The sequence below is a fragment of the Haplochromis burtoni genome, unplaced genomic scaffold, assembly GCF_018398535.1.
Source record: "Haplochromis burtoni strain Fernald_Lab_line unplaced genomic scaffold, NCSU_Asbu1 Contig_122, whole genome shotgun sequence".
NCBI classification, from domain to species: domain Eukaryota; kingdom Metazoa; phylum Chordata; class Actinopteri; order Cichliformes; family Cichlidae; genus Haplochromis; species Haplochromis burtoni.
This window is the reverse complement of record NW_024582483.1, coordinates 984,115-1,012,041: the sequence shown is the minus strand read 5'-3', so window position 1 is coordinate 1,012,041 and position 27,927 is coordinate 984,115. Positions and strand designations below refer to the sequence as shown.

The 27,927-nt window shown below is 43.5% G+C and overlaps 3 protein-coding genes across 3 annotated transcripts; 1 reads left to right on the top strand and 2 right to left on the bottom strand.

Moving 5' to 3' along the window:
* On the top strand, nucleotides 1-20,952 carry slc5a10 (solute carrier family 5 member 10). The gene is made up of 15 exons (XM_042223868.1): nucleotides 1-373; nucleotides 461-532; nucleotides 1,127-1,231; nucleotides 1,701-1,760; nucleotides 2,798-2,902; nucleotides 3,018-3,123; nucleotides 3,313-3,393; nucleotides 3,494-3,699; nucleotides 6,141-6,276; nucleotides 16,026-16,133; nucleotides 16,226-16,376; nucleotides 16,458-16,626; nucleotides 19,027-19,242; nucleotides 19,733-19,826; nucleotides 20,016-20,952. The coding sequence occupies exons 1-15, from the start codon at nucleotides 266-268 to the stop codon at nucleotides 20,210-20,212; spliced, it is 1,914 nt and encodes a 637-aa protein (XP_042079802.1). The 5' UTR covers nucleotides 1-265; the 3' UTR covers nucleotides 20,213-20,952.
* Nucleotides 4,984-14,198, bottom strand: LOC106633327 (protein FAM83G). Its single transcript, XM_014335835.2, has 6 exons — nucleotides 13,907-14,198; nucleotides 12,903-13,802; nucleotides 11,280-11,447; nucleotides 10,247-10,371; nucleotides 7,646-9,032; nucleotides 4,984-5,911 (listed from the first exon to the last, which is right to left on the bottom strand). Exons 2-6 carry the CDS (start codon nucleotides 13,392-13,394, stop codon nucleotides 5,540-5,542), a joined length of 2,544 nt encoding a protein of 847 aa, XP_014191321.1. The 5' UTR covers nucleotides 13,395-13,802; nucleotides 13,907-14,198; the 3' UTR covers nucleotides 4,984-5,539.
* On the bottom strand, nucleotides 20,921-27,905 carry LOC102288887 (GRB2-related adapter protein). The gene is made up of 5 exons (XM_005929292.3): nucleotides 27,262-27,905; nucleotides 27,080-27,177; nucleotides 26,675-26,794; nucleotides 22,378-22,687; nucleotides 20,921-22,268 (listed from the first exon to the last, which is right to left on the bottom strand). Exons 1-5 carry the CDS (start codon nucleotides 27,337-27,339, stop codon nucleotides 22,089-22,091), a joined length of 786 nt encoding a protein of 261 aa, XP_005929354.1. The 5' UTR covers nucleotides 27,340-27,905; the 3' UTR covers nucleotides 20,921-22,088.
* Between the last annotated feature and the right edge of the window lie 22 nt (nucleotides 27,906-27,927).

Genomic DNA, 27,927 nt, shown 5'->3' with positions numbered 1-27,927 from the left:
TGTAACAGTGTGCCTCGAGATGTTTTGGTAGCAGACCAGTCAGCTCGCAGGCGAGGGCCAGGTGTGTGTGTTTGACAGCGTGAGTGCGTTGGATGGGAAGTGAGCATTTAAAGGCAAGGGTTTGCAGATTTTTAGGGTGTGTATCATCTTCTTCTCGAGTTTATGGTGTTTGCAAAGTTCCAGCGTCAGATGAGAATCTAATCGCAGAGGCGGACAGGTGTGTGTGGCCGCAGGGAACCTTTCGACAGTGCCGCGAACGCTCAGGATGTCTAACTCCACCATCAGCTTCTACGCCCTGTCGCAGTCTTTCAGCTTCTCAGACATCATTGTCATTGCGACCTACTTTCTTCTCAACCTCGCTGTTGGCATCTGGGTAAGAATCGAGAGGCGTGAATGAATTTGTGCCGTTCTACTAATTCAGCTCGTTTTGGATGTTTGTGCAAATCAGTTTGTGTGTCAGTCCTCATGCAGGGTGAGCAGAAACACACTGAGTGGATATTTCTTGGCTGGGAGGGACATGGCCTGGTGGCCGGTGAGTCCATCTGACATTAACTGTGGAAATAAAGCGTGACCTGCAATAAGTTGATTTTAGTTTTCACAGATGGTAAAAGTGATAGATGTAGGCTACACTGACTTTAGGAGATACACAACTTTCTGGGTAGATTTGTTCTGTGAATCAAGCATCAGTAAACAGTTGTATGGTTCTTACAGGCACTTAAAAGGGTGGATTTTTTGTGTGTGGGGGTGGGGGGATAGAAAAATGTAGAAATCAATTCTCCTTGTTTTACTAAAATTCAGCCACCCCTTACAGCTAAAACTGTAAGGCCAAGCTGGGTTCTGAACTTAAGAGAGACTTGGTAGACTTATGCTTAACGGAAACTGTTTCTCATTAAGTAAATAACAATGTGATGATAAACACTGACGTTAATGAGGCTACATGAGAAATGAAAGAAGACAAATGCTACAGTTGCAGGTTTAAAAAAAGAAAAGTTTTGAACCCTCTGAGAAGATTTTCCATCATTTTGAGCACAAGCATCAAGTCCACAAACTCTGCATGTAGGTCAGGTGTTTGCAGCAGAGTTTTTCTGCAGTAAAACCTCCAGACCTTCTCTTCTGTCTTGCACAGATTGGATCGTCTCTCTTTGCCAGTTCAGAGGGCTCGGGTCTGTTCATCGGTCTGGCGGGGACGGGAGCTGCCGGAGGCATCGCTGTCACCGGCTTTGAATGGAATGTGAGAAACACAAAACCGCAGTCAGAGAAACATGCGTGCTCATCAAAACAATACGAAATGCTGTTTTGTTGTATCTGTTAATGGTGATTAAATGCATTGTGGCATGGAATGAAGCAGAACAAGCCTGCTAATCCTTCAACAACTTGTCTCTTTTGTGGTGTGCTGACTAGACAAAAGGAGGGGGGGGATATGACATTTGCAGCTAAATAAAAATAACATCAGTTGCAATTACCTGCTTTACAACAGAAAGTTTACCTAATATGAACATGGCTGTCTAGACCACAAAAGTTTGTCATTTCAATGTCTTCCTTTCTTCAGCTGTAACAGGCAGCTTACAGCAGGGGGCAGCAGCAGCATAGCTGTCCTATGTGGACGCAGAGCATGCGTCTTAAATAAAGAGACCTGTGAGCTGACTCTGGCGGATTTCTCATTAAACCCCTCTGTTTTCTATCTGACCCCTTCTCCCCAGGCCACCTATGTGTTGCTGGCTCTAGCCTGGGTATTTGTGCCTGTCTACATCTCCTCAGGGGTTGGTCGGCACACACAAACACACACATGCACACACACTCACACAGGTGCTTGTTCAGGCTGGTTCTGCAGGTACATTTTGGTGCCAGGAGGCTTTTCCCCAACAAGGATTCCCCCGCCTTGTAAATTCCCCAGCAGGGTGTTACTGCACAGCACTCACACACACACACACATCTTAGTACTCATTTTATTGTTTGTTGGCACATATATTTAAAAAAAATAAAGTCATAAATACAGTTGTGAACGTACTAAACTTCTTCATAGTCGGTATCTTGAATCCATCCAGAGTTTTCTTAAGGAAATAGGTCACTGGACATAACTCGCATTTTTTTCCTCCCCTTTGGGTTATTTATCCAGCCACATCAGGGGTGTCAAACATAAGGTACAGGGACCAGAACCGGTCGGGAAAGATGGCCCACTGGACAGCTTTGGAAAATGTTATGGCGTGCATAGATTTTGACCTGTGAGCTGTGTTCTCATAAGTTTTACAGCTTTTCCTACTGATCCCACAACCTTCCACAGAAATGTCTGTTTCTGCAGTAGTTAAAAAAAGACAGCATATGCATTTTTATAATTACAGTCTGGCCAATGAACTACCAGCACCTTTTCTGTAATTTGCACATTTATCACAGTTTCACTGGTCAGACCCACTGCAGATCAAAGTGATCTGTGTGTGGTCAATGGTATAAATATACTTTCACCTTATTGATCTACCCGTCCTTTTTTTGTACAAGTCATTTAGGGTTCCCATCTTGTGATGCAATTTCACAGAAAAGGGAAGCTCGCAGCTGAGAGCAAACATCAGTAGTGTTTACTTCCTGTCACATGCACAAATGTTTTCTCCCAGACAGCTCACACTTTCTTCTACAGACTGATATTGCATTATCACTGAAAAATAATCAAAATGGCAATATGAGACTATCAGGCCATGAAGAAAAATATATAGATTTTGTAGCTTTTGGGATAAATTGTCTCTTTAAGTATGCCTCCTCCGTGTAGCTGTGGCACGTTGAAGATGTTGAACTGTCTTGTGTCCAGATCGTGACCATGCCAGAGTATCTGGGACGTCGCTTTGGAGGAGAGAGGATCAGAACCTACCTGGCTGTCCTCTCGCTGATGTTGTCCGTCTTCACAAAGATTTCAGTATGACTATGTGGCGCAAACACACCTACATACAACCCCATCTGACTGTACAAGTATCTCAGATGTGAGTTCATTTGTTTGCCAACATCGCTGACTGGCATGTTTCTCTCACCAGACTGACCTGTACTCTGGAGCCTTGTTTGTTCAGGTGTGTCTCGGGTGGAACCTGTACCTGTCTACCGTCCTCATGCTGGTGGTCACTGCGCTCTACACCATTGCAGGTAGATATGAAAGTGCATTACAATTCGCGTTTTTTGCTCTTTTAAAGAATTTCAACAATTCTGATGAACGTTAATTCTAATATTTTATTATGCAAACAGAAATCCCAGAGACAAACATATTGCATATTTTGGAACGTAAGACTCGGCACTTGTTTGTTTCTTTGCGCAAATAAAATCTCTGTTTTTCAGGTGGTCTCGCTGCTGTCATTTACACAGACACCCTCCAGACGTTTATCATGCTCGTTGGTGCAATTATCCTAACAGTTACTGGTATGTGCTGTTTCATAAACACAAAGTATTGCAGGGCCAATTTGCAGAATCAATATCAATCAGTAATTGTTCAACAGCAGCAATAAATGTGCATCCACAGCTTTCAATAAGATTGGTGGCTACAGCCAGCTGGCCGAGCGGTACAGCAGAGCGATACCAAGTAAAATTATTCCCAACAGTACCTGCCACCTGCCACGGCAGGACGCCATGCACCTGTTCAGAGACGCCGTCACCGGAGACCTTCCCTGGCCCGGGATGACTCTGGGGCTCACCATACTGGCCACATGGTACTGGTGTACCGACCAGGTAAGTCTGGAAGGACGAAATTCAAATACTCGAGGTGTGAGGATTGATCTATATACTGGTATTGGTATCAGATTGATACTTTATTTGTATCTTCTGAGTACAGAATTGTTGCTTTTTTTAAGAATTTCTTTTTCACCTCAAACGCATGAAAAATGTCCGAACCTTTTTGTGTTGACTGACATCATCAGGCAGGTGTTTTTGTTCCTCATAGATCCCTTGTGAGTTCCACAAAGAAGCATTTGTGAAATGCCATTGTTGTGTTTGCTGAGGAATTTTACATTCTTTTTGTTGTCTTTTTAGTCTTGGCAGGGCTGTCAAACACTTGTCATGAAGTCACTTCATGCTGTTTCCCAGTTGTGCTCAAAGATCTGCATTCTGAAGCACATTTCTTTTACAAACCTCAGTGTGTTTGGCTCTATTTATCCTTTCTAGCACGCTGACTAATCTCAAGATTGAGGCACTGAAAAGCACGTCTATACTAGGATGCTGCTGTCATGCTTCACTGTTCCCGCACTTCACCATAAGAAAAGCATTAGACAGGCGCTGAGCAGTGGAGACTGCAAGTTTTGTTTCAACGCACTGCCGTGACCTCCACGTTTCCGCTGAATAACTAAATTATCAAGGTCTACACACATTGCAAAGGATGTTTCTGATGACAGTTTGGTCTGCCATAGCACAGGGTCTGAATACTTATAATACTAAATAGTTTTTTAAAGAAATCTGAGAACGTGTTTATCTGCTTTAACTGTGGGTCATGGAGGACTTTGAAGCTGGACTATGTTTGGAGAGCCGCTCCAAGAAGCTGAATTCCATTCTGGTCAATATTAATTTGATCTCTTTATGAGCCACAACACTCCCAGTTTCTTATGCGGCACTTTGGAAACTAGACTTTGTTCCGCTAGTGTCACTGCATCCTCAAACCTCTGCAAAAAGAATAAAGGCTGGGCTCTGCTGTGTTGCCCAGATGCTGATTGCAAGCCAAACCTCAGCTCCAGGCTACAAAAATCCCTTCAGAAAGCAAGAAGCTACAATTATATTTTTCTGCAAACCAGGAAGCAAAAGCAAACATACCTAAAAATACCTCGGAGTGTTCATTCACAGTCATTTACCCTGGAATATTTCCTGATCAGCTGTCTGGGTTGTCAGGCGCTGTATGCTTGAGATAATATCTTTCATTTTTAGTAATGATATGCTTCCTTCAAATATTAAGATGTTTGTACAATACAGTGGCATTTTTAAATGAACTAATGCTTTATGTGAGCTAGTTGAAACAAAACAATGGGACAAATTTAACTGTCTTTTTATTTACAACATTACAACTTCTGGTCCCATGTTTTTCACACATGTTCATACATCTGCAAAGGTAATCAGGGAAGTCTGCCAGTAATTTCAAAGCAACACCCTCTCACCATCAGCAACCAGTCCCCATGATATCAACACTAGAGCCTAGAGCCTGCATGTCACAGATACACTGCACGGTGCGTGACATGGGTTGGCTGAAGAGAATCACAGCTGACCAAACACAGTACCATATCTTAAAAAAAAAAAACAGATCACTCATAAATCAGTTGCAAGAGTGCATGCTATCTTGTTTTGCATGTTGTAAACACAAACACCTGATATGTTATTATCAGAGTTTATTTCCGCACAAACACGTCAGCAAACTTTCTTTTTGGTCAGTCACTCATTTGAAACCACCCAGAGATATCAGAGTAAAGCAGATCTTGTAAGCTTTGCGTCGCAGTTTCCAAACAAAAAGAGGATTAAAAACAAAACAAAAAAACAACACATCCCACAATGAAGCATTAATGTCCTCACGTTCCCCGACCGGCCCACAGATCTACCTGACAGGCTTATTATTCTGAGGTGCTTTCTTCTGCGGTGCTCCTCCTCGTGCTCTTAAGTGTTTAAAAGCGTTAATTTTTGAGAAAGAAACTCCAAGTAATCCCGTCTGGTTGGCTGGTGGCTGTGGTGACGTGTGGGCTTCCTTCTTGTAGCCGGGACTGTGTCGTCTCGGTGACCGCCCGGAGCGGGTCTCTACGCGCAGCTGGGCCGAGTCAGGCTGGAGCATTTGGCCCTGCCAGTAGCGGTAACCTCCTATCACTGGGCCAGCTGCTCGGGTGGGCCGATGATAACTTCCTGGTTTGGCGATAACTACTGTTGGTCCTCTCGCTCTTGCATCACGACCCGGAGATCTAGAGGTCTGAAACAACTAAGCAGAAAGAGCACAGAGAGGGGATTTAAAACTCTAAATCCTCCATTATTCTCCAAGGAGTACCTCAGGGGTCAATTCTGGAGCCACTGCTATTCATTATCCATGTTTTTCTCTGCTGTTAACAGGAAATGTTACTATTTATTATATTCATTTATATCTTATTACACCATATGTTACCTGATTATGTCTTATGGAAATATTTTTAAGCACCTTTCTGTGTGTTTAGGTTATCGTACAAAGGTCCCTATCTGCTAAGAACATGAGTCATGTGAAAGGAGCCTCCATCTTTGCCGCCTATCTAAAGATGTTGCCCTTTATCTTCATCGTCCTCCCTGGCATGATCAGTCGAGCTCTCTACCCCGGTGAGTGTACACGAGCGTGGGTGCTCAGTCGCTCATGCGCACAGACACACAAATACCTTTTAAATTGGAGGGGAAAAATATGTCATGTAAGCATGTACCGCAAGCAGGTAGGGACTTGCTTTTGGTACCACTGATGAGACACACCTATTTTGACGTGGGTTACATAAATGTGTGCTTTTCCAGTAAGTGCTGCATACTTTTGGACAGCAATCACAATTTGTGGGAATTTCAGCAGTGGTTTTGTCAGTGATTACTCATTACACATTAAAAACGTTTAAAAGATTAAGCATTGTGTCATCTAGGGCAGAAACTTCCCTAATGGATTAAGCTGTTTTGTCTTTTCTTTTTCTTTTTTTTTTAATTGAATGATTACGCGACTCATCAATATAGCCTGACACTGACATCTTTGCAAAAGAAGATATTCAATATAGATTATGCAGTAAAACAGTGTGTTCTTGTTTTTAAAAAGCTTAAAAATGTCACTTAAACTCTTGGCAACACTTTATAGAAACACAAATACATTTACTTACTGTTAAAAAATGAAAAGATAATAATTCATGTTTATTGTAAAGTGGTAAATTATGTTTATAAGGCTTCATTTTAACTGGTAATAAATATTGAGAAGTGAAGCTATAAACATTATATGGATATCTGTCACAAAGCAGTTTGTATTGCTTGCTTTAAACCGTGCCTAAACAGGCGTGCGGGTTGGCAACAGAGTAAATCACAAGACCGGAGAGGAGAGAAGTGCACGTCCTGTTTCACTCACGGCTTAGTTTTGTTTTCATTGCCTGTTTGGTTTTCTTTTGGCACTAAGATCTACTTAAAAAATGAGATTTAAAAAAATAAAAGTTTGAGTCAAAATACACTCCTCTCTGAAAGACTACACCACAGGGTAACTGAGGTTTTAAACTGTGACTTCGAGAGGTTCTTCCTGAGCTTTCATATGTGACGAATGTGAAGTGAGTCCAGCAACAACACCTTGTGTGTACATCTGACAAAATGTGACTTGACACTATGAAAATGAGTAATGAACCTTCTATTACAAACTCACTAAAGCTTCATACTACTTGGTAATCATGAACAAATAGAACTTTTTTTTTTATATACTGATGCATGGTTCGGGTGAAAGAGAGGGTCAGAAGGTCAGCGACTCGATCCCTGACTCCTCATGCTTGTATGCATTCTTGGGCAAGATAGTGAACCCCAAATGACCTCTAATGCATCCTTCTGTGTGTGTGTGTGTGTGTGTGTGTGTGTGTGTGTGTGTGTGTGTGTGTGTGTGTAAAGTGCTGTATGGATGTGTGTGTGTGATTTCCCATTTTTTGATTATTTTAGCATCACTCGAGCAGTAATACCGAGTGCTCACCTGTCCTATGTGCCTGTGTGGGGAGAGGTGCTCCTGTCTGCGCAGCTGCTGTGATTGGCGGATGAGAGCAGCACTGTCCTCTGATTGGTTGGGCTCTCGCAAGTCCAGCATGCTCTGTGAGAAGCGGGCCATCATGTTGAAACCGTCTCCTTGGCGTTGTCCTCGGCCGGACCCTGTTGTCACTCCATTGGTTAGCTGGTTATTGGGCTCTGGCTGCGCGCAATCGTAAAACTCCTCATCTGATGCTGTGGAGTTACTCGAGGGTTCGTCATTGACCGCTCGGTCACAGTTGACCTTGGTGCTGTCTTGGCTGTCATTATCGTTGCTCCCAGAGTCCTGGTCATTGTCCTTTGACGTTAAGCGGCCACGTATCAGGGTCACCTCTTTCTGGGGTCTCTTTTTCTTAAATGAGCCTTCTAGACTCTCCAGCTGGTCCATTTTTACCAGAGTGACCTGCGCTTCACCAGGTTTCTCTGAGGAGGCAGGTTCTATGAGCAGCTGCAGGGTGCGGCGTTTAGGAACAGGAGGTGCTACAGGTTGTGTCTGTGGAGGTTCTGCAGCATTTTCTGTTGGCTGTGAATCAGCAGTAACACTAGGTGGTGAAGTGGAAGTCTGTGCAGCTGGTGTGTGTGCATCCTGTGCTGGGGGTGTGTTGGGCTGTTTAGGGGAATCAGTTTGGTCTGTGTTGGGAGCTGCGGGGGATGGGAGCTGTTTGTTAGTTGGACTCACAGGAGTCGAAGGCTTCAGGCTTGTATTTGCAGAGGGGGTGTCAGCTGATCCTGCAGCTTTTGCAGGATGTGAAGCAGGCTGCTCAGTCTGTGCTGGCTGTGAAAATGGTGAGCTGAAGCGTATAGCCTGACTAACCTCAAACCTCTCCGACCTCTGCAAGTGAACCTGATTGGCCCGCTTATCATCCCTGATGTTGATAAAACCAATCACGTCACTTGGTGGGTCTGGCTCAGGCCAGGTGGGCAGGTACGGAATCAGGTATGCTTTCTCCAGATTGGCTAATCCTGGATGTATGGGTGGCTCTTCAATAACGCCCTTCAGCCGTGCTTTCATCATCTTTAGCCCAGTGGGATTCTGGGAGTTTGAGTTCTTGTTGCTGGAGTTCTGGTCAGATGAAGTGGGACTTATGTGGGTCCCCGTGGTGACAAGAGCGTATTTGGGGTTGATGAGCTTCCTGGCAACAGAAGCCGGCACAGGTGCAGGAGCCGCCTGAGGGAGAGGGTCAGGTACCGGCTCGTCTGTCATAGGAACCTTGTTGAGTGACACGCCTCTGGACGTGAGGTAAAGCTCCCGAAACTGGAGGTCAAAGGTCTCCACTGCCTGTCCTGTGATCACAGTGATGAGGTTACGGTCCAAACGAGACGAGGACCAGGTAAAACTGGAAAAACACAGAAATGGAGAGAAGTCTCAGAAGGGACTTCAATGTTTTCTTTGCACATTTTTTTTCCTACCAGCTCTATTCCAGTCCTGTTTATCAAATCTAAACTCCTTCTTCCAAGTCACAGCTCCCACTGAGAAAACAGAAATCTGAGATTATAATAGTTTAATCATTATAACACACTTTTGTACTCTGATGTAATGCACCACATTTTGGTCTTTGATCACATTGCATAAGTACTCCTCCTCAAATTCCTTCTAACAGATCCAGTCTCACATTACACCGACATTTCAGTAAAGAAGCAACTATAAATGACAGTAAACGGTAAGGATAACACACCTAATTTTCAAAATTTGCTTTGGCCGCTAACAAAACCGTATTGTGACTGTTATGACATGTAACTGCTGGCTCCAAAGCAAAACAAGCAGAGCAATGGACTTTAATATACTTCCCTTACACTCCGTCAACATCTTTAGCCTGACACTGAGTCTGCATTTACTCTGTAATTTCAGCTGGGGAGGGGAATCAATTTTCCCCAACAAATCAGTCTGAATCAAACTATTTTAAGCCAACACTGATCCGCTTGTTTCTCAAAACACAATTCACTAGCCATGCCTCACAATGCATAACAACAAGCTGACAGTAAAAAAAAAAACATTCGATTCATGTCACACTTCCGGAGGAATCAGGCACCTGGATCGAGTGGATTCAGAGGTCAGGACCCTGACAGGTGAGAAACCACGATAACCATCAGTAATGAGAAAAGCTGGGGTACAGTGGCTTTAAGCAGTTGTCCACATTGATGCTACGCTTTTTGTGTTATCTTAGCAAACACAGAACAGCAATCACTCTCCGTGTAGCTCTGTTTAGCTCTTCACCACAAATGGTGGTCAAAGGCTCCAGCATGTTCACCAGTTAGTTACTAGCTCTGTGTGTCTTGTATGGAATGCATGTGTATGACTGATTTATTAAGGTCATTTCCTGCAAGCAGCTGCATGCTGCAGCAGGAAGGACTGGGTACGACTAAACCAGACCAGTAAACCTGCAAGTCAGAAAACCAAAACAGCGAGCTGAAAGGCTCTAAAGCCCTCCACAGAGGTCATGGGAAATGCAGGGATGCCTGTTTATTTTTGAGTGGAAAAAGTCATGCAATTAACGGCTAATTTAAAATATGTAATTGTGCAGATTTAGAGACACAAATGAACGCTGCTCACCTGTAGGAGCCAGAGATGGCTCTGTCTCCATCTACCAGAAGAAACTTCTGGCTCAGAGATCCACGCACCTTCTGTGCCGATCGCGTAAAGAACTCCACGCCTCCACAACAGCGTACACGCAGGTTCTGCACATGCACACATAAAGGGTTAGTGCTTGGTAACCAAAGTCTCTAGAGGGTTTAGTGCTGATGGATGGAAGGGTTTCAGTGAACAAAGGGCAAAATAGAGGAAACAAGAGAATGGAGAGGCAGAAAAGAATGCGTTTCCTTGTTACTCAAGAGCCGGTGCTCAGCTTTAATACCTCCATAGTCTCCCACTGGGTGCCTCTACAGGTTAGAGCATGGACTTTCTATCTACGTACGTGCATGCCTGTTTGACACACCCTGTGGTGTTTGTGTTCGGCTCTGTGATAAGGGTGTGGTTGACAGGCTGAGCGTTACCTCGTAAGTAAACGCTGTGTGTGAAATCTCACAGGGGACATTAACAACGGGAGTGATGGCGCTCACAATAACGGAAGAGATGTCAGATAAAAAAGAGACTGGCAATGCGGTAAATGCCGTGAGGAAGGAATAAGGAGAAGCGAAAGGAAAACATGTTACAGAAAGTAAAAAGTCTGTGTGGTTTTATTGCCTGCAGCATAGACGGGAATTTAACTGCCGTCGTTCTGGCCTCCAGTCCAAAAAAAATCCCCCGTGAAACTCTTAAGTATTTTCTGTTACTGCCTAGACCAGTTCAACTCAACTTAAGAGAGCCAGAGAATAACAAAGAAAACCAAGCTATTGCAAACTAGCTGCAGCATGCACCTCACAAATACCCGCAGGCACAAACCTGGCAACCTACATCAATCATGGGCCGCCCAAAAATGTTCCTTTGTATAGTGACAATATAATTTCAAAAAGGTGTCTTTAATAACAGATGTTTTTTCCAATCCTCCCCCTCCCCATTACTGTATACTTATTGGGCGTACCCTTCTTTATAACTAGCCCAGCAAAACATCATCCATGCGTACATGCATGTGACTGGCAATACAAACCTTTAGGTGTCCACGGTGCATATCAGCTCTGCCACACATGGAAAGAAAGCAGGGCACCGCAGCCATGTCGATGATTATGTACACAGGAATCTTGCGTTTGTAGGCCGCATCCATCAGGTCTCGAAAGATATCCACATCTGTAAACACATCCATCACCACAGCTATCACCTAAAAAAAAAAAAAAAAACAGCACACATACACATAGAGGAAAACCACAAATGTTAGTGTTAGTGCTTCCTGGTCTCTGAGGGTGGGTTCTATTTCAGCTGCTTTTATCAGCGATATTCAATCCCCAAAGGAAGCTGGGAACACAAGAAATTTGAGCATAATATCCCTGTAGTTTAGAGCCTGTTAGGAACAGAGGCTGTTTTTTGGCAGAGAGGTGATAAAATGTGGGTGGACAGTATGTGCTGTGCAACGCTGCAACAGTAGAGACAGGTGGCTCTCTTTATGTGATCCAGCTTAAAGTTTACGTTTAAAGCAGCAGCATTAGGTAAACTTTGGAAAATGATGATAAGTCTTGAAATTTTTCATGTTTTTTGTATTACGTTTATTGTAAAAATACATGTGCATTGAAAACCAGCCTTTCTCTTTGACACTAAGTCTGATTCATTTAAGCCTCAATGTTTCTTTTGTCACTCAGGTGCAAAGCTGGACTACTGCATGAACATGTACCAGCATTTATGGATGTGACAGGAAGACTGCTGGCATGTGACAAATTCAGTGATGTCAGGGCATTTCCCCCCCCACTTTTTTCTGTTCTCGTGTCAAGACAGGACTTGTTTTATTTAAACTATAATGAAGGGAAGCGGGTTTCTGAGACGGGTCTGTGGCAAATTATGAAATGAAGACAGAAAGGTGAACTGAACTTGGAACATGTCCAAAAAAGTCAGACTAACATAATGTGCTGTGCTCTGCATCATAGGTGGCAACAGACAAATATTAATAACAAGATAAAACGATCATGGAAACAGCAACAGCCAACAAATAAATAAATTGATAGAAGAGTTATTGTCATTAACAATTAATCTTAATTGCCAAAGTGTTTTTCAGATGAGTCACAACAGTAATTTCCTGTCAGACCACTAACTGATTACTCGCCTAATCATTTTAACGCCAAGCAAAATCATATTTATTAAGTGCACAAAGTGATTTTTCTTCTTTGCTTTAACGTGATGGTGAAACATTGTTTCGAAACTTGCTGGTTTGTGGCAGTGAACTTCTTTATACATTCACTGACTGGAGAAGTATTGAAAACAATTATTCACTGTGGTGCATTCACTGACAGCACAGAAAATGCACTCCAGTTTTTGATGAGTTGTTAATGCGGTTTCCTGTTGCTGCGTTGACTCAGTGCTGTGGTGCGTTTCAGGTCTCTGTATTATGCTGCTCGCCATGAATTTGTACTCAGCTAAGATGTGTTTTGTCCCCCACATTTTGGCTACATGAATGGAGGAGTCAAATAAAAACACCTTGCGATAAAATCCAAGCATCAAATCGCGAATATTAACATAATTCAACATAAAGTGGTGAAAAGACAATAAGCTAACTGGTTAATTCTCGTCACTGAAGCGTTTCTGTTTTGGTGGAGAACCTCTAAACTCCATCTTCTTCTCTGCCTACCTTCTGGGCTGACGCAATGCTCTTCCGCACCACTTCCTTGATGTGCGTGTGCCCCTCGGTTGGAGGCTGTGTGTGCACGGTCACGCGCGTGACCCCTCGGTATGAGATGGCCTCGGGCCAGCCTAGGTCCAGCTCTGCCACCGAGCCCTCAGACCGGTCCGGCCAGTACTCGAGAGACACCTCATCGTCTCCGGTCTCTTCCCAGGGCCCCGGAGTTGTGTTTCCTGGCCCTGGCGTCCCGGGTTTCTGGAGATGCTCGTAGCCGGGCCTGTATGCTTCCGCCGTGTGTGCAATCCGCTCCAACTCCGGTTCCGAGAGGAACTCCCGGACGCCATGCTTGCTGATGTATTCCGTGAACGCGTCGCGGCCCTCGACGATGAGTGCCTCGAGGGCCAGCCGTTGGTCCTCGCTGTAGAAAAACTCCGGTTTGCTCTCGCTCACGCGCCAGTTGACGTGGTGATCGTCTAGACACTGGACCTGAGATAGCGCCATGACCCCCAGTAAACCCGCCGGTCAGCAAATAGTTAAACACTGAAACCACTCTGACCCACTTTCCACTCGTCCGTCCGGGGGTTACGGTCCATTCCGGGTCCGCGTGACCGGGGACAAACCAGACCAGTGGCAGATATTTTCATCTGAGGCAAATAAACCGCTATCAGTTCCTCAACCCGGGCAGGCTCCAGCTCAGCCCTGCTCTCGGGTTACAGATATCTCTCTCTCTCTCAGGTGTGGTTGGAACAAAGCCCCCCTCCTCCACGCCCAGCGCCACGCCTTACACCTGACAGGAGCCGGAAAGCTGCGGCCCGGCTCGGCTGCTTCTCCAGCCTCGGGGCCCGGCAGACACGGAGAGAGACGAGCAGCTGTCTGGGTGGATGAGTGTGTGTCTGCCAGTGAGTCAGTCTAAAGCGGAACAGTCAGTCGACACAAAGAAAGAAGTCATTAGTCCTTCGGTAAAACTTTTAAACTGTGTGTGACTCAGTCTGACTGAGGCGCTGACGACTCACTTTTCCACTTTTTCTTTTCTTTTCTTTTTTTTTTTTGTTGTGTCGGAGCGCGAGCCTGAAGCCAGAGGTGTACAGATGTTCAAAGAAAGGAAACTTCCCGGAAAGAACACAAAGCAGTCTTCGCTAACGTGGCGGTACCGAGCCTCTTTACTTTAAAGTGTCGCTGCAGTCACACGATGTTCGTCCAGGTCCAGCAGACTGTGTGGCGGAGCCCCCGGCGAGTGTCTGACCCTGGAATCCGGCAACGGAAGCTCAGTGTCCGGGGGCAGATAGGCGGAGTGTCCGGTAGTTGGTTAGGAAAGAGAGGCATTAAACTCCACCCTCCTGCCAGCACACAGGGGGAAATCTTGTTCTTCACCCCAAATTAGAATCCTTACTAAAGCCCGTGGAGCTAACCCAAGAGGCTATAACAAGTTATACAATATATGATTTTATTATTTGTTTTTATATAAATAATATATATATTATATATATATATGTTATTTTTATTAATAGTATATATATTATATGAGTATGTATATTTATAATTATATAATATATAATCATATATTAATATAAATAAGTTAATAGTTATTCTACTGTTATATCAGTGCAGGCTTTTTCCCCGGTTTCCTGTGATTGCTGCTTATCCACGGGTCTCTGAAAGGTAACGCTGAAAAACAATAGTTTTATCAGGGTTAATATATAACATTAGCCAGATAGACTCCAGTCTTACTGGAGCCAATGAAGCTGGAGCGTGTGTAGCTATGTAGTGTGTGATTATGCATATACATGTTAAAGTTTGTGGCTTTAATATATTCCTTTCCTCATTCTCGTCTCACAAGGCTACACAACAAGTATCCAACATTTGGTCATGATGCCTCTGAGCCAACTCAGCTGTTTGTGCAAACACTTTTCCCACAGATAGTGTTTCCTAGTTCCTAGCTGCACAATGGATGGTAACTCGAAAAGGATTTTATTTTTTTTTTACTGAACAGGCAATACATTTGAACCCATCTAGCTCAGACTGACCCTTTGAAGTACCTGGAAAGAGTCATTCCAGGAAAACTCAATAAATGCCGTCCACCTGACCCAGAATCAGTTGTTTGTTAGATTTCTTTTAACAATAACAAATTGTCCATATTTAATAAAGCCATGCCAAGTGTAACCTTCTGTTTAACTTTATAAGCGGCTCATAAATACAGGAGCCAGACACATGGAGCTTTCACGGCTGAAAACTACGTTTAAATTCTGTTTTAAAAATCGATTTTACATTGACCTCAAATGCCACAGTCTGAAGCCATGATCTAATTTTTCTATAAACAGGTTTGAGCGTGAACATCATGGGACGCAGTTTCATTAGAGAAACTCCACCAGTTGAACATCAGTGACATAAGTTGACAGAAACCTTATTTGTGCATGGATGTTGTATCTTTTTTCTGATAGTTCACTGGAGAAAACATTTAAAAAGTCCAAGGGTCATATCAACACATGGAACAAAGTATTGGTTTTATCTACAGTTTGACCCCAGCCGCATCTTCTACTCATGATTTCTACTAAATAACTTTGTCATTTATTAAGTAAAATTGGTTTATGGCTATGAAATGAAGAAACAACATTCACATGCTCCTTGGACACATTACACTGATCAAACAGCTTTAGACCCAGATTTTGACAGTGCCCTGGATCACAGAGGGTCTCAGGATTGGTGCATGCCCTGAGTATGAGACAGCTGGATGGGCAATTCATCAACCACAAGGGTCACAGTGATTATGTGTCCGCTCTAAACTTCGGTAAGGTGAGTAAAGGGACATGCCATCTTATGTCACAAAGAAATTTGTCATCAGCTAAACAGGTAACGAAGCAGCAAATTGCAAAGCAAACCAGTGGTGTTCAGGGTGGTTAAAGAGGTAGAGCAGTGGATACTAGCTGGCTACTCCAGTGTGACTGTGAATGAGGGTTGTAGGTAGTTGGAACAGACACATTTGAATGCTTTCACATGGAACGACCCTGAATCTGCTCTTTAGTACCTTTCGTGGGAATTAAAGGGAACAAACTTGAATTCTGGATGAGAGGAAAAGTCACCTTCACCTTCCACTCCTGCATGCAAACAACTTTTGACTGCGCCTCCATGTTTCAGACTCTGTAGGCTGTGTGGATCCAGAGGAGTGTGTGCGAGTGTGTGGAGCTGAGGTTGGATGCTCCAACATTGCTTTCCCCAAACTGGTCATTGAACTCATGCCAAGCGGTGAGAATATGTTTTTTTTTTTTCAAGCAGCCACACAACACTTTTCAGGTGTTTTCACCTGCATCTGAGTGTCTGCGTATGCATTTTTGCAGGCCTTCGGGGACTTATGATAGCTGTGATGATGGCCGCTCTGATGTCTTCGCTGACGTCCATCTTCAACAGCAGCTCCACGCTCTTTACCATGGACATCTGGAAGAAGCACCGGCCACGAGCCTCTGAGAGGGAGCTGCTGCTGGTTGGCAGGTGTGGCACTCATGTGTGAATGAGCTGGAGGTTGATTCATAAAGAAAAGAGACGCGCTGACACAGTTTGCCTTTGCCCCAGGATTGTGACCGTGATTTTGGTGGTGGTGAGCGTGGTCTGGATCCCCATCCTCCAGTCAGCCAACAGCGGGCAGCTGTACGTTTACATCCAGTCGGTGACGAGCTACCTCGCTCCACCCGTCACTGCTGTTTTCACTCTGGCCATCTTCTGGAAGAGGACCAATGAGCAGGTAGCACACTGACAATCAATATAATAAAGTTACAGCTGCAACTCTAAATTACTACTTTTTCTTTCATTCATGATTTTTCTGTAACATTTCTGTAACTACATCATGATGTAGTTAAAAAAAGCTATTTTATTCCAAACACACTTACAACACAGAAAGAAAAGACATCTGTAAGTTGTTGTTACACACTGAAGGAAGCTTAACCCTCTATCCTGGATACCTGCCCTCAGAACATTCTGGACTTTTGAGGTTTTCCCCTGTTTGCTCTGTTTGTCCTTTCACTTACACCGTAACGGCTGCGTAGTTTTATTAGCCTCAAATGGGATCAAGCTGTGTGCAGCTCTCTCACACACACACATGCACACAGAGTGCTTGGTGTGGTGTCCCTTGTGTGTGAGCTCAACGCTGTGTGTATCAGTAATTCACTTCATGAAGTGTATTGTTTATTGCTTCCTCTAGAGGAGCCGGAGTTCTCACTTTAAACAATAAAAGTCATTGGTGATCTTTGATAACAGACTGTGAGCGACAGAGGCCTGCTGTGACTGTCACAATTAAAACCTGCAGAATGAAGTGCAGAGGAGATGAGAAGGAAAGCCATACTGGGTTAAATCTGATATCACACGTGTTCAAGCGTCGATCGCCAGCAAGTAAAGACCAGTCCTCTGGATATTCACGATCCCTGTTTTAATAGAGCACATCCTGGGTGTGTCTGCTCTCGCTGCTGGCACGTTGTCCACAGACTGAAAGAAAGAGCATTTTCTCAGGTTTTTCTAATGAACAGGATTTCCCTTCCCTCTTACTGTGAATACTACTTCCCCTCCAGCTCAGTTAAGCTGCACAGAATCTACTTTAGAGGATTTTTATTATTTTGTGTTTGCAGTGAAATCGCCTGGGGTTACAACATGAGCTGGCAATCTCCAAGCAAACACACATTTGGTGATTTGCAGGTCAAAGGACATCTCTGTTACGTAAAAGAAAATCTTATCCACGTCGGCTCACTTCATTGGCCAAGGCTGAAATATCTCAATAGCTTCTTTAAGTTTTCCTCTGGCATCATAATCAGGCAAAACATGGATTAGAAGAGCACTTTAGGTTAGTCGCCAGCATTGATTTAGGCTCTTCAGTTTTGTTTGCTACTAACATTACACTACAGTGATAATAAATACTGTTAGCCATCAGTGCTACCCCTCAAACTAATAGCAGGTGCGCCAATTTGAAAATCCTAGGTGAAAATCCTTCTTGAAATATCCCATACGTCACCTTGTTCTCAAGTTATTGCATACACGAACTTGTGTGTCCACACCACCCGCCTGCCCACCCAACACTCCCAGTAGGATGATGACCATTCCAGATTGGCCTTTTTTTAGCCAAAGGGTAAAAATGTGGCAGAAAAAGTTTGTTAAATGACCTCAGTCTCTGAAACATTTAATCCCAAAAGTGAGCCTATTAATAAACTGTAGAGATAAAAGTACTTGGCCACCTGAAGGAGCTGCTCAGACATGGAAACCCATGCCATGAAGCATGAATCCTCAGACCAAACCAGTGTTTGTAAAGGCAGACTGCCTTTACAAACACTGTGGCAATGGGACTCAAAACACCTGAATTCAAGGATTAAGAGGCGTGTCCCAATACTTTTGTCCATATAGTGTCTCATATGGTGTCTCTGTTTCTTTTCTATGTTACCATTTCACTTTAGACCTATTAAAAGGTTGTTATAAAAGGTGAACTACATGGTTACACAAAAGCTGTGAGCTTTGCATGTTTGGATAAACACAATAAAAATATAAATGATATTGAATCACGGGGTCAAAGGACACACATTACAGCACGGGATGAGTCACACGCTGAGCAGCATGACACTGTAGATTGCAAACAATCGAAAGTGTTTGCACAGGAACACAATGTGTGTCGTGTTCAAAGCTGGGCAGTGAATTAAGCTCATAAAAATGTCAGCTAACCTTGTAATTACTAACGTAATATCTGGATCCTAGTTAGTATCTGTGCATGTTACATTATAGGAACTGTACATGTGAGGTATGTCTAAAAAATAAGAACAGGTGGAATGAAAATAAAGGAAAAATAAGATCAGATATGTACTCTGTGTGTGGCTACAAGGCGGTTATTTTCCAACTGCACAGATCACATTCTTCACTGAAGGCTGAAGGAGTCGGAGAGTGATCTGTGCCTATCTGCGTGTTTGTGTGTATTAACAGTAAGTGAGAAGTGAGTGATGTGACGATGACAAATTATATCTCTGGGAAAGTGATGACATTAGCTGAACGCACCCATGTGTGGTTCACAGTTGCCTCGGGAATGAGACACATGCTTCCTGTCCAATTTAATTCAGCTACTCGGCTCAGAAAGGCATGTAATCCAATCTAGGTGTATTTGTGTGATTTTTAGGGCGCCTTCTGGGGTCTGATGGTGGGTTTGGTGGTCGGCGTGTGCAGGATGGTGCTGGAGTTTGCCTTCCCTCCTTCCAGATGTGGCGTTGAGGATTCGGCACCTGCGGTGCTACGTGGTGTCCACTACCTCCACTTCGCCATTCTGCTCTGTGGGCTCACGGCAATTGTGGTTGCCGTTGTATCACTGCTTACACCACCGCCCACTCACGAACAGGTGTGCACACATGGATACAATAAATAACACGACTATGAGGGAAGTAAGTGTGTGGTGAGGAAAACACTCTGTCACTACAAAGAATTAGACAGACTCGCACTCATCTATAACATAGAGTCTGCACTGGGGGTGCTTTAGGAAGGGCGTCCGCTGTTATACTCAGCCAAAACAAACAGGCAGAGCATGCTGTGATGATCTCTCATAAAAAGGGGGCAATTGAAAGCAGCTTTTATCTCTAGCATCAGATAATCGTGCTTATCTGCATCGTCCCTTGTTTACAGCTTGTGATAGCACGTTATACGCACTATAAATGCACATGCAATAAAGATCTTATACATTTTTGCAAAAAATAGCAAGTGGGGGTAACTTTTGAAATGTTAAAGTCAGGGTGTTGTCAGGGTCACCTCATGTCAAAATGGCAGTAGAGTTTTACCTGCTTGATAGTGAATAAATGAAACTTTCTTGGTTTTGCTTCTTCGATTTTTCCCAGGTGTGTAACCTGACCTGGTGGACAATAACTGAAGAGCCAAAAAGAGACATTCCTCTGCAAAAAGTGTCCTCCATCAGCCACCGTAGCTCCCAGGGTAAGTTTGTCAGCAGTCACGGGGAATAACCAGCTATCATGTGAAAAACAGTCATTCTCACACACACACACTGCTCCTGTTTTTGAGTAACTTACTGTGTCCGCTCTGTGTGTGTGTGTGTGTGTGTGTGTGTGTGTGTGTGTGTGTGTGTGTGTGTGTGTGTGTGTCCTGTGTGTGTGTGTGTTTCAGACTCTGAACCAACACGGCGGGTGACGACATGTGGTCAGAGGGCAGGACTGTGTATCTCAGCAGTACGGCGATCAGAGGAGACTCCAGCTCCCAGAGTCCCCAGCATTCGAGAGAGCGTGTTGTGGTCGAGGTTCTGCTGTTTCAACGCTCTCCTGCTGGTCAGCATTAACATTTTTCTCTATGCATACTTTGCCTGAGGTGAGGTCAGATTTAACATCTGGCCTCAGCTGAACTGTAGTCCCTCCAACACGAGCTGGAAAGTGATCCCTCTAGATCCAAGAATGTGAAGAAACAAACAGGTTTTTGCTCAGATTTCACTCGAATCATTAAGACATCGACTGACAGCGTAAAGCCGGTAGATGCCGGTGGACAGCACAGCACACATATCTATTAAAACAGTTAAAATTAGATAATAATGGAAATAAAATGTTGAAGTGTGTGGATTATAACAAACCAACATAAATAAAAGGACATCAAATATCACCTTTAATTTAAAGCTTCACAATATGCAGTGAAAGCACATCAGTGTGGTTCAGGCTCTGCATGTGACATAATATTGTTGCCTAGAAACGACATGCTCAGTGTTGATTATTTAGTTATGTTTAGAGCTTTGTGTGAATGTTTGCACTAAATGTTCTTTTGATTTCAAATTTTATTTACATGATTTATGAATTTTAATCAGAACTTCTCACACATGACCTAAAGCTGTTATATTGAAGTCTTTACCAACGGAAGCGATGGAACAGTGAGTGTAGCTCCAAATGCATCCCAATGAGAAACAATGAGAAATTTCATGTTCATTTTATCAGTAGTAATATTTCCATGTGGTCCTGTAATCTTTTTTTCCAGGTGATATCAAAACTGAGCTGAATGATGTGTGCATAAAAAGATAAAAAAAACGGATGTTTGTGTCCAGACTCTTTATTCGGCTTCTGTGTAGTTTATGTACAATAAGCACTGGTGTGGTGGGGGGTGGTGGTGGGGGGTACAAGCAAAGATAAGATGGCTATACAAAGCAAACATGGAGTTAAATTTCACTTCATATTTTCAGTATAAGCCGTTCAGAATGACTCAGATTAAACGGCTCAATTCAGTTTATGATGAAATTATCTGTAAGTTGTTATTAGTTTTACTGATAAGTCTGTAAAATTACCCCACAAATAGGAAGCACAGCCAAGCTTTGCTATGTAAATAACTTCCAGAGTTATTTAGGAAATAAGGATAATGGTGTCAGACACAGAAAGCAGCAAATCCTCAGATCTGTGAAGAGGGAACCAGAAGCATTGTTTGCCATTTGTCTTTATTACTTAAAATGGCATACATTATTTTTTTAAAAAAGCAACAAAAACCTGAAAAGTGCTACACTGATTTTGCACTAAAGTCCTCCAACCTGCCTACAAAAGGCCGTTGGTTCATTTCTTTATAACTAAATAGACGTGAATCCACTTACACTCGCAGGTATTAGGTAGAGTTTAACAGTCAAAGGGTAATCCGGAGCGTAAGGGTGTGTTTTTGTTGTGATTTTGTGTAAGTGTGTGTGTGACATCTCTTCCTATCCAACTGTATTCAACCACAGACTGTATATAAAAGATTGAAACAGCCTTGGGGTGTGAAAAATGAAGCCGCCGGTGAGGTGAATTAAACCTGGATTCTTTCTAATGGTCAGCAGCATTGCCGGGCAGCAGGCCTGTATGAGAAAATGACTGCAGTGCTCATGGATGTATGACCTCAGGATCTGAACTGGTTCATGGTCTCAGTTGCCGTTTTCAGATCTTGCTGTCTACAGCATGGTGTTCATTTGATAAATGATGGTCCCGTTTGTAGTAAAATAGGCGATATGATTTAGGGCGGGCAAACCTTGAGATTGACAAGTCGCTATCGTAGAGACAGGACCTATCATTTAAAGGTCATAGTGAAAAGATGACAGGAAATAGGTCTTTAATCAGTAATGAAATCTGCTCAGTCAGTCTCATTTGACTAATCGTTTCAGCGATTGGTCACTGGATAAGAAAGGTGAGTCACTGCAGGCTGACCGATAAGTGTCAGCAACGCAGCCCCGGTCCTGATATGGCGTCAGTGGTACAGCGGCTGCACGTATTCCGGTGGAAAGACCCCCACCCGGCCTCGGCAGCGACCCCTCCAGCTCAAGGAGCTCGAGCAGTCCAGCAGGTCGATGATGTCACCGCGCAGGAAGTGGAGGTGGGCGGTGTGAGGGGGGGTGTAGTCGCAGAGGGCGTGAGCCAGCCGAGGCTTCTGCACAAAGACGGAGCCAAAACGGGGAAGTCAGACAGACAGGTGCGTGTTTAACAGAAGCACGAGTCGTTTATGAGAAACAGAGACGCGTCGAGGTGGTGTGTCATACCTCCACAACTGGTTTCAGCAGACGCGATGATGTATTTCCCTCCGGGTGAGAGGGGTTAGAGTAGAGACGGCCCGAGGGGATGGACTCCTGAGAGGTGCTTTTGTAAGGGTTAGGATAGGGGTTACGCGCCAAGTGCGACAACAGCTGAGGGGATGAGGGAGGATCTTTGAGGCAGACCACCTTCTCCACAGCAATGCTGTGAGTTCTGTAGAAATCCACCAACTGGTTGAGGGAACAGAACGACTCCTCCCAGATGCAGTACTGACCGCCGCCCTCCAGGACGCGGAAATGCTCCACCCTGTCGCCATAGCTGCAAGATAAGAGTGGTGAACATGGAGAACGAGAGAGCTGATGAGAAGGAAGACAAGCATGTGCGTCCTCATTCTTTGTTCGGGAACTCCCTCAGTCACACCACCAACTAAAATCACACTCCATCATTTTCAAATGTCTTTGTGTGAGCAGCCACATTAACCTGCACAGAGCAACCGTGAAAGGTGAGGCCATGAAATGACTAGGCAAGCTGTTATTAACACTATTTCACTATTTCATCAGGAAGATTCAAACATAGACCCCATAATTTAGTCAAAAACAATTATTTTTCAAATGTTATTATTTTATTTGTTTTATAACGTGCCCCATCACAGTCACTGGGGTACTTTTATCTCGACTTAAAAGACGCACAACACTCGGATCTATTGCCTGCTGACTGCCCAATAAGAGTTCTGATGGGCGTCATGCACTGGGTTAAACTTCAACTGTGATTCAAACAGCACAGCAATGCAACCATGGCAACTTTCAAACCCAGGAAACCCTCGATTAAAAACATGGCTCAGCATAATTCCTACCATATATAAACATATGACCTTTACACTTATAAATCTCCACATAAATGACAATAAAGATGATGATGAGTTTGTGTTGAAAGCGGTAGTGATGATGATCACGATGATGATGAACATGAGGAGAAAGATGATGATTAATATTCCTGATGCTTCTTATCATGACTGTTGCTCATTAACTTAAATTTCTTTCTTTCTTCCCGCTTTCTCTTTCTCTCGAACTCTGTTTAAGAAAACTGGCGTACACACATGCAGCACCTCTTGTCACACACTACACGTCATAGTCATTCACCTTTCCCAGTATCTACCTGTCCTGATATCTTAACCAACCTCTCCCTCTCTTTCTATTTTTCTTTGGTCTGTGCTGTTTGGCTGTTTTTTCCTAATATGTCCTGTTCTATTCTTAGTTTAGCATTAACAACAGAACTTGTTAAAGGAAAAGATGGATTAATCAAACAACAAAGACTTGTGTAAAATTATTTTTGCAGCTGAACATTAATATATAATGAAAAAATATCTAATACATATTTCAACCCTCCTTCTCTCTCTTGCTGGGAAACACACTGTGTTTTCTCAGGTCGACTTCACGGATTACAACGAAGGGTAAGTACTTTATTTAGGGAACACATTTCCATCTCCACTATGAAACCTTATTACATTTGAACTGTAGCTTTGACCAACACACTCTCACTTCACATAATCTCTTTTGTTGTGTTATCTGTTTTGTGGGGAGTAACTGCCTTTGTGACGTTTTAGATGTGTAATCATTGACAGACTGAGATATCTTTTCGGTTTCAACCATGCACCTTATACTACATATACTACTGCATTTCTGTTGTGTGTAACTTAGATGTCGGACACCCCCGCCAACACACACACAACCCCGTTCAGCTATCTTAGTGAGGACCTTCATTGACATAATGCTTTCTCTGGCCCCTTACCCTAACCCTAACCATTAAAAATGAATGCCTAACCCTAAACCTAACCATAACCTAATTGTAACCCTGACACTAAAACCACATTTTGAGCCTCAAAAATGCCTTTAAATGCCTTCAAATTTGTGAGGACCGGGTTGTGTGTCCTCACAAGTGACTGTTGGTTCTCACAAGTATAGTAGAATGCAGCTTTGGGTCCTCACAAAGATAGCTAGACAGGAACACACACAGACACACACACACATGCAGATAACTAAGTCTTAATTAGGCCGAGACTATGCAATGGAAACAATGGATTTACTGTTGTGATGATCTTACACGGGCATAACTGATAAATTTAGGGACCTTTCAGCAAAATGTTTTGCGAAATGAAAAAAAAGGTAATCTATTATTTTTAGTTTTATGAGATGTTCCTGGAACTGTTTAACCAACAACAACAAATAGTTTCAAAAGTTTTTGCTATGAGGAGTTTTTCACTGACAGGAGCAAGAGGCCCATTTTGACATGATGTTGCAGGATAGGCACAGGTGGGATTTATATAATATTGATTATGGCACTTTTGTACATGGATAGTACAGTACCAAGATCCTGGTACAAAGCACGATGGGACCGTCCATTCTCTTCCACTTAGCCAATTCAGGGTCGCAGTCGTGGCTGGAGCCTATCCCAGCGTTCGTGGGGCGAGAGGAAGGGTACGGCCTGGACAGGTTGCTAACACATATTGAGACAGGCAACCATTCACACATACAGCTGATTTAGAATCACCGATTAACCCGACGACTGTGGGAGGAAGCCACACCTGCAGAGAACCCCCTCAGACACTGAGCATGCAAAATCCACACAGAAGGCCTTGGACTAGAGTTAAACCCAGGATCTGCCTGCTGTGAGGAAATGGTGCTAACCACCACACCGCTGTCCCACTCCCAAATATTATTATCATATTTATGAATAGTGTTTATGAGAAACGTGCCCAAGCTGAAATGTTTTTAACATGTGTCTCTGCAGTGCAGATAACGGATTTCCCCGTTAACAGCTCCATCTGCTGGGAATCCGAACTCTCACTCAGCGCGTGTTACAGAATGATAACAAGCCTACAGACAGTTCTGTAAGGGTCAGAGGTCAGGGGTGTCAAACATGCGGCAAACGTTTTGGAAAATGTGGACATTTCAAAGTTAATAAATTCTGAACGTTCAACTGTATTTTTGTTTGTTTTAGCTTCTTTACTGTCAAAGACACAACCAATGGGCTGTTATCCACCAGTAACAGATAAACCATTAGCTGCAAGAAAATTTCCTTTTTTTATTGTTAATATTCAGTTTAAAAACAGGAAAAATCCCTTCATAATCCCTGTTTACAAAACAAGTTTCTTTTTACAAATGAATAATGCTACACTCAATTCACAGATGATTTCTGTCACAGCAAATAAACAAAGTCCTTCATTTCTTTATTCCCTTTACAGTCTGAGCCCAATGACCCTGCTGACAGTTTTTTTTTTAAATTTACTACAGCAGTATTTCTTTGTAATGATAAAAAGCAGAAGTATTGTTTCTGAAGACATCAAACTGTAGTTTACCTTCTTTACATTGAAAATCTTTTAAATGAGTTACTGTGCGTTAGCTTTACCGCTCCAACCCACTTAAGATGAAACTGAGCGTATGTGGCCCATGTTGTAAAACTCCTGGTTTGTCCTGGAATGTATTGTAATGTGTTTTCCATGATAATAAAAACAAGACTGGGCACAGACTACACAGCCATTCTTCGTGAATCTTTATCGCCCTCTGCTGATCGACTTTAGCATCACATTGTTTTGTTTCTGTACACCTCTCATCTCTCGTAAACCTCGCAGGTAGACAGATGTTACGCCTTAAAATGTTAACATGAGCACATTGTGTACGTGCCCGTCTGTGGCATGTGTCCATTACATAATGTACCTGTGTTTAATTAAAGACTGTCTGTTGTTACGCAATGGCCCGATTATTGAACACATTCAATTTACCCTTAGTGATTAAATGTGTCCCACGTCACTTTGGTGACCCAGATTGCACCACCCCCTCCTCCTCCTCTCTGTGCTCTGTCTGTGCTGCTGTGATATTTTTAGTTCAACCGGTTCTCATAAAGCAATTTAAATAGTCTGGCTCTCCTATGTGCCGACCCTGACACACGCTCAGAGACACGTGGACGCTTTAATGTGCTCATTTAGTCAGTGGGATGGAAAACAAACATCCAACAGCACACTTAATACCGCAGGGACACGCTGCAAGGATGTGTGCGTGGGGGAGTGTGTGTGTTTCACGCAGCATGTGGGGTTTGAGTTCAGCCCCAGCTTTGAACAGTCGTTGATCATAAAGATGGAGTTTGATATAACCGGTGGATGAATGGGTTATTTAAGCAGGACAGCAGAGTGAGCCCATGAGAAATGAACATGGAAACAGACCGTGCTTGAGTCAGATTTAAGCACATTCTTTCATCCCGACTGAAGCTGACGTTCTTGTTTTTGTGTGTGTTTGTGGTGCATTCACTGACCTAACAGAGAGGGAAAACTCTCCCGGAGCTGATTCACTCTCCCTCACCAGGAACACTCCAGTGTCCTGCCAACGCAGACGCTGTTCAGCCTCAAGTCTTGACACCGGTCCTGCAAACCACCTACCAGAGCACACAACAGCACACACTTCTCACACACTTCTCTTGGCATTTAAAAGACAATTAAAGCAGTATTCAAATCAGTTATGTAAGGCAGTGTTTCCCCCATTAGCTCACAAAAGGAATAAAGCACAAATGATGACATCCTAAATTGTTGCTTTTTTATCTTTAGGCCTCTAAAACTCCTTAAAATGATACAATCCAATCACAAGAAAACAGTCTGACTACACACTGAAGCCTGATAAGAGTTACTCATGCAGCACAAGTGGACAAAATAGTTCTTTTTACGGGTGTGGAAGGAGGGAAATGTAGTTCCCGGGCACGTAGCCACGCTTCCCCTGGATCTCTGCTGTCACCCAGCAAGAATCCTCCTCCATTTCTGTCACCTATAACACACATGCACACGCACAATTACTCTGCGTCGACATACAAAACAAAACATTTCTCAGCGCATTAAAAGACCTACTTACCTTGATGATATCACCTTTGTGAAAACTGATCTCGTCTGCTTCTGAGGCTGCAAAAGAGAAAAGAGCCACAGCCTCCATCCCAGACAGAAAGAGTGCAGCGGAGGAGCCTCGGCAACACTTTCACTTCATGAATGGAGAGATACTACAGCTGAGTAGAGGACAGCACGGGGTGATGACATAATCACTGTGTGTGTGTGTGTGTCTGTGTGCGTAGTGGCTGATATTCTGCTCTTAAGTTAATGAGCAGAGTTTTTCTGCGTCCCTTTCTGCATACATGTGACAGAGTTAGAGCGTGAACACGTGGAGATGGCGACCGCCTTTTTCCATTCCCAGCTTCTCTGCCTACACACTTTAAACTCTGGGGCTTTATTAAAGCACGTCCACCAGGGAAACCAGCGACAGTGGGAGGCTCACACTTTGAAGCAATGGAAAAGGACCTGAAGTAGACTGCAATGCTAAAAGATCAGGACAGGAGGTAACAAAGTGGCTCCAGCGGATTTGGTTACTCGCGCTTTTGACAGGGAAATGCGTGTTTTGAAACCTGAGCCTAAAGATTGCCTGTGTGCGTTTAAGCACAACAAAATAACATCTACGCAGTCAGAGGATGCAGCGGAGGACGCCTTCACAGATTCCCTTAGTGACTGATAAAAAAAAGCAATAAAATAA